This window comes from Sebastes umbrosus, chromosome 7 (assembly GCF_015220745.1).
Source record: "Sebastes umbrosus isolate fSebUmb1 chromosome 7, fSebUmb1.pri, whole genome shotgun sequence".
Lineage (NCBI taxonomy): Eukaryota > Metazoa > Chordata > Actinopteri > Perciformes > Sebastidae > Sebastes > Sebastes umbrosus.
The window spans coordinates 17,199,208-17,216,847 of record NC_051275.1 but is presented as its reverse complement, the minus strand read 5'-3'; the positions used below and the strand labels follow the sequence as shown (position 1 = coordinate 17,216,847).

Below are 17,640 nucleotides of genomic sequence, written 5' to 3'. Positions count from 1 at the left end.
AGAAAGTGGCAGTACTGAGAAGTAAATATGGAGTACTTAGTACCCGAGCATGTGAAATAAAGGATTATCACCAACCTCCCGAGCGCACTGACTTTGAGTTTAGTAATCAGGCTGATTGTCTGATGACTCATTACCTCCCCCGTCTGACTTTGTGCTTGCATTGTCGCCGTGTTCCCAGATCTCAGTAATTACTTCGGTGACTACATTGTTATCATAGACTTAATGGACAAAAACACAAAAATAAGACTCAAGTTGTAGTAAACTGGAATTATCCTTTAAATATGAATAGACATTCATCTTTTCTACTCTTGCTTCTGTGTACATGTAACATGTGTACAGACCTGGATGCAGACCCGCGTGTGCACCTGAGGTCTGTGATCGCTCCTTCCTGTCGCACTTCCATTTCATTAGCTTCCCCGGCCAGGACTCTGCTGCGAGGTTTAATTTCATTGTGGGAATAGGAGACAGAATGGGACGGGCCGCGATCGGACACGTTAATTATAGTCTGACTCGCAGGTCAATTCTCGGGGTCTCCCCGGCGCTCCTCGAGAAGAAAAGATAGAAATTTCATTTGAATGATTTTCATTATACCACTGTCTAATACATAATTTAGTCCCAGTTAAGTCCATGAGTAATGGCCGCACACACACTCCTAAACATTCCCCTATGCACATATACACGCACATCGTCTCCCTTTCCACCCCCACAGTGTCAACCTTTTAAACCAGGTTAGAGTGTTACCATGGGAACCAAACAGATAACAGACGCAGTGAGCCCCTCTTTCTTTCCGTGTAGCTCCCTCTCTCTGTCTTCTTATCCGTCTTTGTCTCTCAAGTTTGGCTCCGCTGCCGTACTTTCACCCTTTCAAAACAAGAGCCTGATCACCTGCCAAGTTGTTTACTACCATCCAAATGTGACGTTTCGGCTGTTCGACAGACAGAGAGAGAGAAAGAGTGACCCTAATCGCAGCGTCCCCTCTCCGGCGCAATTATCTTCTCACTCTGACATCCATCCCTCCCTCCCTCCTTCCCTCTATCTCTCCTCTATCTCTCCGTCTCTCCTCCCGTCGCTCCCTCACTCCTTTTGCGGTCGAACATAATTTGAGTGCAATTAACTTCCCTTAAAAGCCCCGGCTGCTTTAAACGCCGTGAATTAGAGGGGAGGCAGATGCGAGGGAGAACGCGGAGAGGTGGGGGAGACAGGAGGGGAGGCGAGGGAGACAAGAGGCAATGAAAGAAAGGAGACGACGAGGGAGAGAGTGGAGGCGGAATGAAAGTCAATGTCACCAACGCCGGAGAGGAGAGAGGTGTGTTTGACCTCACTAACAGAGACAGTAAAACACTTGAGCTGGCCCTGTTGCTGGCAGTGAGTTGTCATTGTACTGTACCTTGTAAAAGACTGAGGGGTTCTCCAGCTGCCGTATTGCACCTGTTAAAAGGTTGAGTCGCTACAGGTTTGTGGAGAGAAGTGATAAGTGATGTGGAAGCATACCGCAGGGTGTGTCTGTACACAGTGACATCACTGTTGGGCGCGGTCACAGGTGCAATAGAGCGCACTTGTGACCACGCCCTACAGTGACCCAGGGTGTGGTCGGAGGTAAAAACACGCTTCTTACTTCAAAACAAACCTCCAACTTATTTGGAAAAGAAAACAAAGGCGAACAATGTTATTACCAGAGCTTACAACATTAACATCCATCACACTTTGGTTGTGTGCACACTGTTTTCCTGTCCAAAGAGGGGTTATTATGAGGGCTGGGACGATACACCTATCTCCTGATTCGATACTATCACGACACCCGGGTGCTGATTCAATGTGCGTTGCAATTCGGTATTACGATTTACTTTGTTAACTTTTTTAATACTAGACCATGGGGAAAAGTTGAATTATACACTTCTAAGGACTTTTACTTTGCAAAATATCTAAATTAATACAGTAAAAAGAGGTCAGAGGTGTCCTGATGTCAAATATATCCGTCATTGTCAGGAATTATTTATAACATTACTTTCCAGCAACCCAAAAATCAAAGATTAAGGACATTTCCCTCACAAATTAGTGGTGTTTTCTTTTTAATTTATAAGGGACATGTAATGTTTTATACTTCTGGTGAATATAATCCAATCAATATTATTTCCATATATGTATTTAGTATATACAGTCCCCTTTTTAACACCTTATTTTGAAAACCAGACGTAGTTCTACGTGTATCCGTTCTCTTTAAACATCCATGATCAGCTCCATCCGTTTGAATGCATTTAACATAAATGTCAGTATATGGGTTCTCTACAGTTGTAGCGTCGGCTAATTTGACCACAGAGAAGCGAGTGACAGCTGGCTTCACCACACGTTACCTCAATACGATAACGCTACCTGTCCATGACAGAGTTAGCATGCAGCTTTAGCTGTGATGTCTAGCTCTGCTTTTCCTGCTAATGTGTGAAACCCAAAGTGTTTCCATACTTTACTGTATGTGTAGTGTTTACCACTTTATTTAAAATGTGAGAGTGCAGGTGGTTTCCATGCGGACCCTCTGCTGTTTTCCACTTTGTCGTTTCGGCTGGCTGTGGTTTGTTTTGGTTGACGGATACGGAACGGATATGACGTCACGTTACTCAGACTACTACAATAAAAGTGACAACTTCCTTCTACCTCCGCATAGACTCAAATGAAGCAAATATATCAATTCCGGCATTAAAAGATAGATATCAAAATCGCAATCGTAATACATATGTGAATTGCTTTTTTCCCCCACCACTAGTTATTACTGCTTAATTTTGTTTTACCACCAAATAATGAGGTTATGCTGATCTGGCTTGTGTTTCCTGCCCCGTCAGACTGCTTTTTAGCAATGTTGCTGTGGTAGTCAGATCTCAGCAATTAGTGTAATGAGTACAATCTTATCATAACCAATAGAAGATAAAGCTCTGGTTGAAATAAACTGGAATAATCCTTTAACGGGACATTTAAAAAGGCAGGGAAATAGAAAAAGAAACTGCCCCCCAAAGCAAAATTTACTTAATATAGAGAGGTTTTGAAATATAAATGATTTCAAATAAAAGGGTTTAGTCCTTCACTGCACTGTGCAAATAGGTACAAACACACTCACACACACACACACATACACACACACACACACACACACAGAATGGGAATGAATATCATGGGTCATTTTACTTTTCCTCCCTTCAGCCTTTCCTTTTCGTTTGCTCCCTCCTTCCATAATCTGTCTCTCTCCTCCTTCTTTCCCCCCTCTCCTGCTCTCTCAATCTCTCTCTCTTTCTCTCTGTGAAGGTCATGCAATTGATTTTCCTCTGTCTATTCATTTTTCAAGACTGGCTTTGAAACGTGGGAAGCAGACAAAAGCCACACCGGCCCCTCCCCTTCCCCTCCATCCCTCTCCTCTCCTCCACCCTCCACCTTCCATCCCTCTCCGCCGGCCCTCGCCCCGTCCAAAAACCCTCGGACAAGAGGGAGAGTGGAGGAATGCAACCCACCCCTCAACCCCCTCTCTCCTCTCCTTCCTCTCCTCTTTCTCTCTTTATTCCTTCTACATTTGTCCCTTCCCCTCCTCGCCGTCCTCCTCTGCCTTTCAGCTGGATCTCTGACCACATTCCACTAACGGAATTAAAGTCATGCATCACACTTAAAACCCTGCCAATGCATTGTGGGTAGACTTGTTCAAACTGATGTCCAAATTAGCATCGCATTTTCAGCCTCGGCCCCGCTGAGACGGTGTGACCCGCTTGTAAAAATCTCCAAACATTTAATAAAATACTCAAGACATCAGATCCCATGTTCAAGATAATTCAGAGTGTAATAGCGTTCTTAGCTGACGTGCGATTCATTGTGTTTTTCAAGTGCCTCACAATTTCCTATGACCTTCGCGTAGCTGCTGCTGGATTCTATATATTTACAGTTATGGTCCACATAGAAGAAGTGCTTCTCATTGTAGTGTAAACAGCGTTCCTCGCATTTGTCTTTCTACCACACTTCCAGTTCACGGGCAGGACAGCGCGGCTACCTGCACACCTACTTCTCAAAACAGGTATTTTCCATCAAGGCCAAACAAACGCCTGGAACACTGAGGCAAAACAATTCGCTACTTGCAGTCAAGGCCACGGCGGTGCGTAAGCGTGATAGTGCACGGATATCACTCAGACATTCAGATTGTGCAGCGCTGCATGGCTGATTAGATATCGATGGATCCCCATGGATTTACCTATAATAATGTATATTTTCTGTGGCTACAGATTAGGGCTCTATATGTAGGTATTATACAATAGGAGTTCTCTGAGTGGGATGCTTTTGGTTTACAGCGAGGTATTGCTATCAAAAAACTGTCAAGTATCAAAAATTGGTACCAGAAGCTTAATGAGATTCTTATGCTGTGTCTCAGGTCTATAGGGCTGCCCCCTCTTAGTCGGTTAGTCGACTAATTGGTCGTTTTGGTCTAGTCAACTAAGATTTCTTTAGTCAGTTAGTCCTTTTTTATGCTTTTCCATGCTGAATGACTTATTTCCAAGAAACTTATGAGCACATCTCTGTTAAACACAAGATGTAAAGTGGTGCTTTTGTGTGATTCTTTGTGGAGAAACTCAACTAATCGATAAGTCGACAAAATGGTTTGAGTGTTAGTCGACTAAGAAGTTCTTTGGTGGAGGACGGCCCTACGCAGGTCCATGCTACCAACTAATTGAGTACAGTATGTACTTATACTAATTGTCATAGTGCCCTGTAATGTTTTTGCAATTAGTATACCAAAAAAATCTTTGTACCTCACTTAATCAATCTACACAAAATGATGCCAATACATCTTTTTCATGTTAGACATTTTCCCCTGTCATGTCAGTAGGAAAAGCACAGGTGTAAACAATAAAATTGAGGTTGGCTGAATTCCATTTAGCTGTTTCAGTTTCAGGGTCCTGGTATCGTGCATGCTGGCTCACTGTCACACCGCAACATATCGACATACAACGGTTCGTATGATTTCTTACGAAAAGTTATCCCTCATTTTTTGTGCATTTTCCTACGAATGTCCAGCAACCCGTGTCAATTTCTGCTCGTTACATGCATATAGTCTTTTCAAAATAAACGTCCTAAATCTTCACGGGAAATAACTTGGTTAGGTTTAGGAAAAAATTGTGGTTTGCGTTGAAATAACTCCGGAAGTGGCGTAACTTAATTATGGAAGTTACGAGATAAATAAATCAACGTTGACCGGTCTCCATCCACCCCGACCTCCTCCCTATGTGACGTTTGTCGTTCTTTATACTTCCTGGTTCACAATTACGTGGATTACATGTGATTTCAGTTTGTGGGATATATATACAAATTACAGTGCATTACTTTTCGTAGGTATAGCTATGAACGGTGTATGAGAACAGCCTGCATACTGTCATGGCTTACCTAAAAAAGGTTGGTCAAAATCAAGAAGCAGAGGCCGAGATATTCAGACTTTTAGTCCCTAGTGTACTCCAAGCTCCAAAAAACGCTGGATCCTACATTTCCCATAATGCAGCCAATAGTGTCTTTCAATTAGACAATCACTGTCTGGTAAATACCATGTCTTTCAAACTCTACACCCCCATTTTCCAATTATAGAAAAAGGATTTTGAGGTAAGTATTGTTTTAGTATGGGTACCGAAACTCAGGTACTGCATTATTGATATTCAGCCCAACTTATACCATTAAAACCATTATATCTTATCAGAAATGTGTTTGTGGTAAAGCCCCACGCAGTCCCACACAAACATACTATTAACATGACTGTTTTGTTGCTCACATTTCCTCAAATTAGACAAGAACAGGCATGAACACACACAAACACAGACTCACACACAGACTCACACACTCTAATTGTACTGTAGCTGCATCGTTTCCCCCCAGTAATAGTAGCAATTAGACAGGCAGTATAATTACACTGTCCTCGTTATATAGTTAATTTCTGTAATTACAAATCGCACCAATAGTTTCCTCCCTCTTTGTGTATCATCTATCTCACATACACAACACATACATTCAAACTCACACTGGAGAGTCTTTGTATGATTACATGTACATGTATGTTTACAGGCTTGTGAATGAACACGTGTTTGTGTCACACACACACACAAGTAATTATGGTCGACAATAGATTTTTGTGGCGTGGGGTGTCTCTGTGGGAGGGAGTAAGTTGGCAGATCGGACTGCTTTTGATTGAAAGAGTGAGATGGATGCATGGATTTCAGCGGTTTGTGTCCATTGGCAACAAACAGCAGCATATTTATCTCTGCTGTGTAATTTTCTTATATGCTAAACTGCATGATTCCCGAGTTGGGAAATGATCCGTCACAACCATGTTTCATTTACTTCTGCATTCTTACACGCTGCCATTGTCAAAGTCCGTGAAAAGTTTAAATATTTAATAAATGATAAATGTATTTCCCACCAGGGCTGTAGGCAGGATTTAAAAAAATACTGAGGTCATGAGTCAATGTCTCCCCCCACCCAAAGAAAAGTTTGACCAGACAATAAAAGGCCTTAATTATTTTTTATCATTCACTGAAATTTAATTACCCAACATGAAGGCATAAGTGCTGTTTCCAGCCTTCTCCAGGCTGCCAGGAATGAAAATCTGGTCCGTAAATTACAGTATGAATCCTTAAAATTAATCAAATTTAAGTCTATTGAGTCTAAAATATACTGGAATCAGCCCATAAAATGCAGAATATTAATCTCAATAGTAGCAATGACCCGGTTTCCTACTAAATGGGTGTTCAGACAGAACGCAAATCAAATTTTAGCGGCGGTGTGATTGACACAAATTCTCCACTGGTGGCGTGGATGTCCGCGCACTCGAGTGAAAACTTACTGCGGCTTTATGTATCTGCTTCATAAACGTACAGACACAAGAAGGAAAATGAGAACGACTAGAGGGAAATAACAGAAAGAAGCAGAGTTTCCAACGTGTTCTTGAACACACCTTTAAAATAGTTTTTGAATACGATGCATCCTCCCTTCGGCTCTAAAAAGGAAATTTTACAAATGCATTAGAGTAAATATTAATTTTTAAGGTATTTTCTATCTATTTTTATAAAACGGTCACTATATCCTGACAGTAGTGCATGAGACAGGTAATCTGAAAAAAATCATGTGCCTCTGTGTCCTCCGGTGCTCCTAATGACATCTGCAAGATTTCATCTCTGAGCAGCTGTCAATCACTCCCAAACTCCGATCAAACGGTCAAACTAGGCAGCGCTGATCAAATATGAATCAATATTGTGTTACTGTAATGCCTATTTCTCGACTCAAATGTTTTCAGAAACATCTTGTAGTGTACTGTTTAGCTGTAAAATGAGAAAGTTTGTGACCCGGCAGCCACGTTGAGATCAGTTGAGGAAATACCAAGCACCGCCCACCAGTCGGCGCAAACTTTCTCATTTTACAGCTAAACAGTACATTCGTTGAATGAACAGCCAATAGGAGCGCACTATCTCTGAAATGACTTGTGATTGGCCAAAGTCTCCCGTCACGGGTTAGAATTTTTAAACCCTGAAAACAGAGTCAAGAGGATGCAGAAGTCTAGTTATCTCTCATGCCAAATGCCAAAAATATTCTGCCTACTGCTACTTTAAGTGAATCAATGTAGTTTGCTTGTCAGTATGTCTTTACCGTAATCTTTCTTTTCGCTCTTTCTCACCTTTGCAGTTGCTGTCTCCCTCCATCAGAGGGAGCCAGGGCGGGTCTCCCTGGTTGGCGAAGGTGCGCATGTGCAGGTAGCTGATGGTCAGCCGGATGACCGAGGCCTTGTCCAGCTGGCTGGTGATGGCGCCGGGCAGAGGCAGCATCTTGGCCAGCTCGAAGAACTCGAAATTCTCCTTCCCCCGCCGCGATCGAGCCGCATTGCGAGACTTCTCTTTGCGCAGGTTCTGGAGACTGAGAGGGGGGAAGGTGTATTAATGGAAGATGAACGCAGAGAGGAGAGGAAAAAGAAGAGAAGGGGGCAGAAAAAATAGTCTGGATCAGCTCTGTGGTGTGGGGGGGAGAAACTGGTAACACATAATAGCCATTTACTCACCACCTGTTGATTGATTCATGCTCTGTATAAATGACCTGAGCACCAATCCAGAAAACTCATTTTATAAATACAGTACATATAATGGTAATGGCTGCTGCAATTCAACTGAAACAATCTGACCCATCTCGTTGGCAGACTGGCCTGGTAATTACAGACAAACTCCCTTCTTCTATCTGGCAGAGCAGAGCCCTAATAATGCCATTTGCTCCACAATCCATATATATATATATGTGAACACACACACACAATCTTGCACTTTCCCTCCCACTAACACCTCGCTCTCACCCTCTCACCCTCTCTCCCGCCCTCTCTCTCTCTCATCTGGTCCCGGGCTAGTGAGCTGAAGCCGTGATTGAGGGATCAATAGGAGAGGGAGGGGCGGAGTGACAGAGGGGGGCCGGGGCTCAGGTAGCCTGTCTCTCTGATTGGGTATTGACTCTCCTCAATGGGGCCTGAGTGGTGGAATTATGTTGTCACAGCCACTTCACAATTTGTGTCGGTGCCGCGCTGGAATAAAGTGTGTGTGTTTGTGTGAGAGAGAGCTAGAGGAGAAAGAAGAACCAGCCTTTCTCCCTCGTGTCTGTGTTGTTGATTCTCATCCTAAGAAAGACCACCATGGTGTGTGTGTGTGTGTGAGCAAAAAGGAAGAGCAGAATAAAGAGAAGTCGTGTGTGTACATATGTTTCTATCTTAATCAGCTGACCCAGCTGTTGTATTTCTCCCTGCAATTCTCAAACAAGTGAAAACAGTGTGTGTGTGTGTTTCTCTGTGTGTGTGTGTGTTGTGGACTCACGCTGCCAGCCCTCTGTAACATCTCATTATTATACCGCCTCGACCCCAGCCACCGAGAACAATCAATACACACACATTGATTCTGCTTAGTTTTTATATCCGCCTGTAAATGACTGCCCATTAATAATTCCAGCCAAATTTACTTAATCTCCCACTAAGGGGAGGGGATTCACGGCTCTGACAGGATTGGCAGGTGGGCAACAATACGGGTTATATGTAGCACTGAGGAGATCAGGCGTATGTCTTCTCTGGATTGTGTTGCATTGATAGGGAATTCTTCTTTCAGGCTGTCAGTGTGTGTGCAAGGGTGTTAATGCATGGATTTCACCTTGCAGAGATTAATTCATGGGCATGCACGCAGGCTTATACAGTATCAGCCTGTGTGTGTGTGTTATTGTGTGTATGTGTGTGTGTTGTCTTACCAGGGAAGGGTGGGAGGCTTGGCCAGCAGTCCTTGTAGGAAATCCCACTCCACACTCACACACTTCCCCTCGCTGACAAACGGCATGGTTGCCATCCTTCTCCCAATCACGTGCCGACGCCGCTGTTAACGAAGGCTCTGATTGGCTGAGGATGTGACGGACTCAGACCTGGAGATCCATGAGAGATGGCAGAGGAGGAACAAAAAGGAGGAAAAAGAGTCAGTGAATCAAGTGAGGTTGGTTCATTCACCAATAATAAGTCATAAAACGTTTACAGGGGACGGCACATATGGCATTTTTGGGATGTCGAGTTTAACACGTTTTAGGGAGCCTTTAATTTTTTTAATTAGCATATGTGTTTCCATCGCAATATATTGCATATAGGGCTGTCACTCAATAAAAAAATATAATCGCGATTAATCGCATGATTGTTCATAGTTAATCGCGATTAATCACAATTTAATTATATATTTTTTATCGGTTCAAAATGTACTTTAAAGAGAGATTTGTCAAGTATTTAACACTCTTATCAACATGGGAGTGGACAAATATGCTTGCTTTATGCAAACGTATGTATGTATTTATTATTGGAAATCAATTAACAACACAAAACAATGACAAATATTATCCAGAAACCCTCACAGGTACTGCATTTAGCATAAAAAATATGCTCAAATCATAACATGGCAAACTGCAGCCCAACAGGCCACAACAAGAGTCAGTGTGTCAGTGTGCTGACTCGACTATGACTTGCCACAAACTGCATGTGATTAACATAAAGTGGGCATATCTGTAAAGGGGAGACTCGTCAGTACCCATAGAACCCATTTTCATTCACATATCTTGAGGTCAGAGGTCAAGGGACCCCTTTGAAAAGGGTCATGACAGTTTTTCCTCACCAAAAATTTAGCGTTTCGAGCGTTATTTAACCTCCTTCTTGACAAGCTAGTATGACATGGTTGGTACCAATTGATTCCTTAGGTTTTTCTAGTTTCATATGATACCAGTATCTTCACTCTATCTTTAAAACTGAGCCCGCTACAACCTAAAAATCGCAAGTTGTGTTAATGCGTTAAAGAAATTAGTGGCGTTAAAACGAATTTGCGCGTTATTATCGGCCCTAATTACACAATGCTTTTTTTTTTAAGCTTGGAGTGAGCATGAAGCTTTTTTTCAATAAAGAAAATTCTCTATTATTTTCTCCATTTGCAGTTTCCATTCAGCTCTTTTAATTTTAAATAATACAATTTGCAATACAATGTTTGAATGAAAACCCATTTTATGACTTCTTACTTCATCTACCAGAGAGAGAAGGAAAGAAAAAGAAAGAAAGAAGGTGGTGAGGTTGAGAGAGAGCAATTAGGTACTGTATGTACTTCCCCACATAAAGGTCAGAGACCGTTCCCAAGGTAATAGACATAAGACAAAACACTGAGCCTCCTTTGAGGTCACAATTAAGCTGAAAATCACAGATCAAATGTCTCCGCTCATCCCGGAGAGATTATTCAAACTTGTCTGCGACCGGAGTTTAAAGCAAACATCTCCAAAGACGAAGCCGTCCGCTGCCTGCTCCTCCACATCTATAGCCGCCTCCTGCCAATCTCCAACGCTACCCTCCTGTAGCGGAAGTTGCCAATATTCCTCCCTGTCCTCAAACAGAGCGCCGCTCCTCACCCGTTTCCCTCCCCTCCCTCGCCTCTGTGCTGTGTTGACATTTAAAGGGCTAGTGTGGCCCCGAGCACCGCGGTGTCATGCCCTTGGGCCTGAGATGCCCTCTCTCTCCCTCTCTTTTACTGCCTCTCACTCTTTGACTCTCTCTTTCTTTGGCCCGGCTGGGTCAGCACAATCAAGTCAGCGGAGCTTTGCCGGGGCAGTAGAAAATGGATTATGTCTCGAGTTTGAGCATGGCTACGCTGACCTTGGCTAAGAGGGGTCAGCAGAAGCTGGGCAGGTTTGGCAGATATCATTTCACAAATCTGGGCTAAAACAGCCAACATTAAATGTATGCATGAGAAAGTCTTGGACCAATTTCGAAGGCAGCGGAGTCCGTGAGGGATTCAACACAGAGAATAGTTGTTGAAAGGGGAGATCGGGTCATTCACTTACCTTTAGTAGTTTTACGCAGTAAAAGTGTATGTTTTCTATTGCTAAAAGGGTCATAGGTCAGTGATAGAAAGATTGGCTTCAATGGAAACTGAAGAGGAGGGTATAGTGTGAATATCTACCTCCCGATATCTCCTTCCATCATGCAATGTTTGATCAGAATGCCATGTTAACATACTCACAATGACAATGCTAACATTAAGGTATAATATTTACCATCTTAGTTAAGCACGTTTGCATGTTAACATTTGTAAATTAACAGTACATACAAGTGCAGCTGGGGCTGATGGGAATGTCATATAAGTATTTGATCATAAAGTAAGTATTGGAAAACATTTTGACCTGCTGATGGCGCAAAAGGAAAAGTCAAGGGGTGGATTTCTGTACCACATTTCATGGCAATAAATGATGATGTCATTGCCATCCCTAGAACAATGCTGCATAAAAAGTGACAATACTACAAGAACTTGTAAACCAGAGGTGTGGACTCGAGTCACATGACTTAGACTCAAGTCAGACTTGATTCACAAATTTGATGACTTTAGGCTTGACTTGACAAAATCAAAAAAGACTTGCAACTCCACTTGGACTTTAACACCAATGACTCATTACTTCACTTGGACTTAAGCCTTTTGACTTGAAAATACTTGATACCTTCACCCCCAAGCCCAAAGATTAAAAAGTATGTTATTGAAAAGGTGTGTGCCACGAATCAATTCATTTCCTGAATCAACCAACGTTAACGCTATTCATTCCCAGCAAGTCAACACTTATTCCCCCAGATCCACTTTGTTTCAACACATCCAACAGCTTCCAATCAAGTTGCCGAAGAAACACACGAGGAACTAACGTTACGTTACTGAGCACCAGGTGGAAAATATGATACCAAAGATAATTTAATTTGTGTACAAAAACTATGCAGTGGTAAACAAAAAACGAATTGCAGTATGCAAAACGCGCAGGTCGAAAATTACAGACGGAGACGCAAATGGCATTACATTTGGTGAAGAGTTCATTACGACGTTGTTAAGGACTCGAAACTCAAAGTTTAAGACTTGGGACTTGACTCGGGACTTGAGTGCAAAGACTTGAGACTTACTTATGACTTGAAAAACAATGACATGGTTCCACCTCTGCTGTACACCCTGAGCTACAGATAACTTAGGCTGGGCTTTATAAAGTAAAATCTGTATCACAATAAACTGTCATAGACAAATCAAATTTATTTTTTGCAAAAATACATCACTGCATGATTAATTCCAGTTTCTGGACGTCTGGACTGAACCGTTGGCTGATTGGATGGTTAAATATGTGGTTAGATATCATTGGTTGTTGTCTTTTAAGTTGTATTATATGGGATTTACTTCAAAACTGATGGCCACATAAGTAAATTTAAGTCAATAAGAGACTTGATCAATGTAGTTAATATTCCTAACCCCTTACATTGACAGAATATTTTGTCCGAGGCTTATGTGTAAGGCTCCGGCTTCATTCAACTATAGGAAACCTATATTTTTTTCCTCTCAAGCTTCCAGCCTGCAACATTGACAGTCCTCTTTTCAGAGAGACATGGTGAAGAGGAGACAGGGTCGAGGAGAGGGCGGCGCACCTCTGTCTAACAACTTCACCTCTGTCACCTTCTCTACCTCACCTGGATAAATGCACTACATGCCAAATTAGGCTGCGTACAGTAGGACGGAGAGATCAAAAAGGAGACACGGGAAGGCAGGAAACAATTTACTCTCACATTTTCACTGCCTCACAAATACACACACACACAGCCTTTTTCCCATCCCATACCTGAATGTTTATCTCTTAATTGACCCTATCTGTGCTTATCTAATCTCTCCCTCCATCTTTCTGTCTCCAACTATCTCTCCATCTCTCTGTGCGTCTCCCTCTATCTGGGCAGACACAGGGGCGTAATGGACAGGGGCCTCCACAGTAATTATTCAATCAACCTCATAACCTTGTCGCAGGTTGGGCGGCCCATTAATGCACTCACCCAAATGGACCCCGCCACTTTGACTGCTAATGCTCCGGCTAGCTAGCAGCACAACGGGCTGAATGTCAGACGTGTCATCCAGACAGAGTGCGAAACAATCCGCTCAATAGAGCTGAGTCGACTTAATGTAATGGCACAGTGGGAAATATATAGAAAAGGAAAAGTGTGACATCTGAGAGGGTAAAAATATACGGCGCCCACAGCTGTAGAGATCAACCTGTATCAACTGTGGCCGCAGGTGTTCGCAATGTGTTGCTGCAGTGCTACATATTCATAAGTGTGTAGGGTGTGTGTGTACGCGAGTGAGTGTTTGAGACCCCTACCCTATAGAGCCGTGCTCTCTTGGCACGGTCTCAACAGCAACAGAGCGGAGGGCACTGCGGCGAGCGCTCACAGCCGCTGTTTGCCGTGCGTTTTTCTCTCTGGCTGCTCGCTTGGCGCCCGCTCTGTTTATTTTCAGCGGGGACGTTTAATTAGGGCCTCCAGCTGTCAGAGGTTCGTTAGCGCGCCCCTCCTCTCCCAGAGCCGCCCCTCCCCGTAGGGAGTCGGGGGCATCAGGCAAATGAACACATTTAAGTCAAACAGCACGCAGGCAGACAATAGCCCCACTGCCATGCCACCGGCTCCCCTAGGTAGAGATATGGTTGTTTTATGCCTCATCTCCTCAACCCCTGGGGTCCGATACAGAGGCAGCATGGCCAAGACTGTCAATGTGGAGGCAAGAGGAGCTCTCATAGCCCACTGGAGACCACATGCACTCTGCGATCATGTAAAGGTGAAGGTGAAGCCTTATATGCAATGTACACTTTACAACAGAGGGAAGGTCCAGTTAGGGGGATTATCAAGATTCGAGATTATCTTTATTGTAGGGCTGTCAATCGATTGAAATATTTAATCACGATTAATCTCATGATTGTCCATGATTAATCGCAAATCAATCGCAATTTTTTTTATCTGTTCAAAAAGCACCTTAAAAGGAGATTTGTCAAGTATTTAACATTCTTATCAAAATGCGAGTGGACAAAAATGCTTGCTTTATGCAAATGTATATATATATTTGTTTTCGGAAATGAAATAACAACACAAAACAATAGCAGATATTGTCCAGAAACCCTCAGGTACTGCATTTAGCATAAAAAATATGCTCAAATCATAAAACGGCAAACTGCAGCCCAACAGGCAACAACAGCTGTCAGTGTGTCAGTGTGCTGACTTGACTATGACTTGCCCCAAACTGCATGTGATTATCATAAAGTGGGCATGTCTGTAAAGGGGAGACTCGTGGGTACCCATAGAACCCATTTTCATTCACATATCTTGAGGTCAGAGGTCAAGGGACCCCTTTGAAAATGGCCATGACAGCTTTTCCTTGCCAAAATTTCGCCCAAGTTTCCATTAATGCTTTAAAAAATTAGTGGCGTTAAAACAAATTTGCGTTAACACGTTAACTTTGACAGCACTACTTTATTGTCAATCATACTATTCACACGGCAAGGGCACAGCAGAACAAAATTACGTTGCATCTGGCTCACGAGTATACTAAAAAAGTGCTAACAAGAGTAAAAGTAAATTAAAAAATTTAAGATGGGATACAAATTTCATATATAGGATAAAATTGCACAAATGGGATTATAAATATTCACATCACATCAGCTGCTCAACCGGCACAAATCTTAATTTTAGGAAAACTGTTCATATACTGTATCTCTTTCCCTTTCCCTTTAACAAAGTGAAAAAAATACGTTGGATGTGCTTCTTTACTCATGATCGTAACATCCCTGGGGCCAAATTTGCACACGAGCTGCAATTTTAGATAATTTCCTCTCTTGTTAATTTTGACATGCTTCACTAGTCAAGACAAACTTCATACTTGCGATCCACGTAGCGCGCAAGAGCTTTCTCAAGTCACCTGGATAAATTGACGATAGAATGATGTCGTCTCAATTTGCAATGCACCTTTAAACAGTGCTCACATATCATACGTGTGTCATTTTGACCCATTGGCACCCTGGTTTGGTTCTGGCATGTCAACATGGAAAAACAACAACTGCAAAACCATGTATAGCAGTCATTCTGGTCATTTTTCAGTGTTTACTCAAATAAAAATATTACTGATAACAGTTTTTAGACAGCTCTCTTCTCTCCTTCCAACCCCCCGCCCTTCTTTACTCTATCTGAAGGTAAGAGTGGAGTACACATACAACGGCGATGTAAGATATTCCTGTGAATAATATTTTATCAAACAGAGAGCGTTCAATATCATGGAAGATGTAGCAAACATGGTTGGAAATAACATGAACAGAATATTTGATGCAGCTAGTTTTCTATCTGGCCTTTCATGTTGTTGAGTAGTTGTAAATGAGTGTCTGGAGCGTCCGGGGAGATGAAGTTTGGTATTCTGGTTGGAGGGCTGAAAACTACTTATCATGCATTACGGCCCTGGTTGGACCTCAGGATTTGGAAGTCAAAAGACTTTTTAATGTACAATTTTTCAGCCGCTGATCAATCGACAGCTGCTGGACATGAAGATCTCCCCCCACCCCCCTACCGCTCCTCGCTCTCTATCTATATTCCATATTCTGACTCGCTCGGCATTCTGTTTCCGTATCGGAGCGCCGGCTGCGGTTGACCTTGACGACTCTGGATCATTCCCAACCCAAGGTTCTCTCCAACTCTCAAGGGCCTTGGCGTCCCCCCCTCTCTCCCTCCTCCACCCCCTTCGCTTCTACCCCCCCATCTCTCCTAACCCCCTCTTTGCTCCTCTCTGGCCCTTGCCTGGGTCATTAATTATCTAATGGAATCAATACAGCGTTAGATTGGACCAGAGTGACCCCGCCCGCCCCCAGGTATCTCCGCGGTGATGAGGAGGAAGAGGAGGGTTCGGGAAGGGTGTAAAGGAATGATGATAACAGCCTGTGCGAGCGAACAGACGTCGCGCAGTCACAGTGTGGACCGTCCCCTAAACTGGAAGAATAAAGAGATCAGCGATAAATAAATGATTAGAGAGGGGCGGATGGATGGATGGATGGGGGAGGGAGAGAGCATAAGTTGAGGCGGAGGGAGGCAAATCAGTACGAGAGAGAGAGAGAGAGAAATGATGGACGGATGAAGACATAGATGAAAAAAAGGAGAGAGAAAGAGATTTGCTAATGTTCACCCTCGGTAATCAATATCTTTCTCCTCCTCCTCTTTTATTACAGAGGGCTTTGGTGAGCGCTGCTTTGATGTCCACTCCTCACGGGCGTGGAGCTACGCAGAATCCAATCCATGCCTGTCATAATTACCATCTACCTCGGCCCCGAGTATACACAAAAGAAACGCTCCACTTCACCTGCACTGTATTAAATATCAAGTATCGGCGTACAGAATCCCATATGTTTACACTATTTACCAGAAAAACTACTTATTGCTCTCTGGTGATTTTTCCTCAAATACATTGGATGTCATTGCTCAAGCACAACAAGTATAATAACCTGAAGACGGGTGCAGAGTTTATCCCATAAACTGCCATTTTCAGCATCAATGTGCCTTCTTAAAACGATCTACAAAATCCTCCAAATAAAATTGACAAGTATGTTAAATTAATATGCAATTTATATGATTGTACAAAATATCCTATTTTAAATGCTGTGACACTGTATCAGAAGGAGCACAGTGCATTCTGGGGATAGTTTCCTCCTATTAGTAAAAGCAGGAGCAACTGTAAGAGTGATAGCTGGTTCACCAGAGAAACTAAAATGTCTAAATACAAAATAAAAGTACAAAACATCTAAAAGTAGATCACTTTGAGAACCTAAATAGCGACAAAAATAAATGCATAAAGTAAAAATGTTCAGTCCATCATGAAGACAAGCGTCCATGACCCTTATGATGTCTGCAAAAAAGAGAAAATCCTGGGTCAAAATAATAGCTGCAATCTATTCTGGGGTTAAACACCCCGACCTCCATGTAAGAACAGACTAAAGGTGACTAAAGCGGGACTTACAGGAACGTCAAAGCTTCTTATTTTCAGCACTTTTCACAAAAGAGATGCTGATGTGTGGTTGTATGTACAGTAAATGAGATAATATTCATAAGCAGTGTTCCCAAAATCGTAGAAGTTATCGGTGAACAAACAGAAAAAGGTAGAAAGAAAGTTCTCCCTCTGACAGTGGAAGAGTCGGCCAAGTGGATGCGGGTCTCTATAAGGCAGAGGATGGTAAATCCACTCCCGCAGGCAGAGACCACATCAGCACTGACCTCCAAATAACCACAGGCCAAAG

At 42.8% G+C, this 17,640-nt stretch overlaps 1 protein-coding gene across 3 annotated transcripts in view; it reads right to left on the bottom strand.

The window, feature by feature from the left end:
* Positions 1-17,640, bottom strand: part of npas1 (neuronal PAS domain protein 1) — a 69,701-nt gene that overhangs the window by 22,376 nt on the left and 29,685 nt on the right. Inside the window, exons 5-6 of one of the 3 annotated variants that reach the window (XM_037775183.1) lie at positions 9,271-9,438; positions 7,679-7,914 (exon numbers count right to left, since the gene is read on the bottom strand). In XM_037775183.1, the coding sequence (XP_037631111.1) occupies positions 7,679-7,914; positions 9,271-9,365 (331 nt within the window). In that variant the 5' untranslated portion in view covers positions 9,366-9,438. Of the gene's footprint in view, positions 1-341; positions 672-741; positions 884-7,678; positions 7,915-9,270; positions 9,439-17,640 lie in introns of those variants that run through there. The other 2 variants (XM_037775186.1, XM_037775184.1) reach the window with 2 other exon arrangements.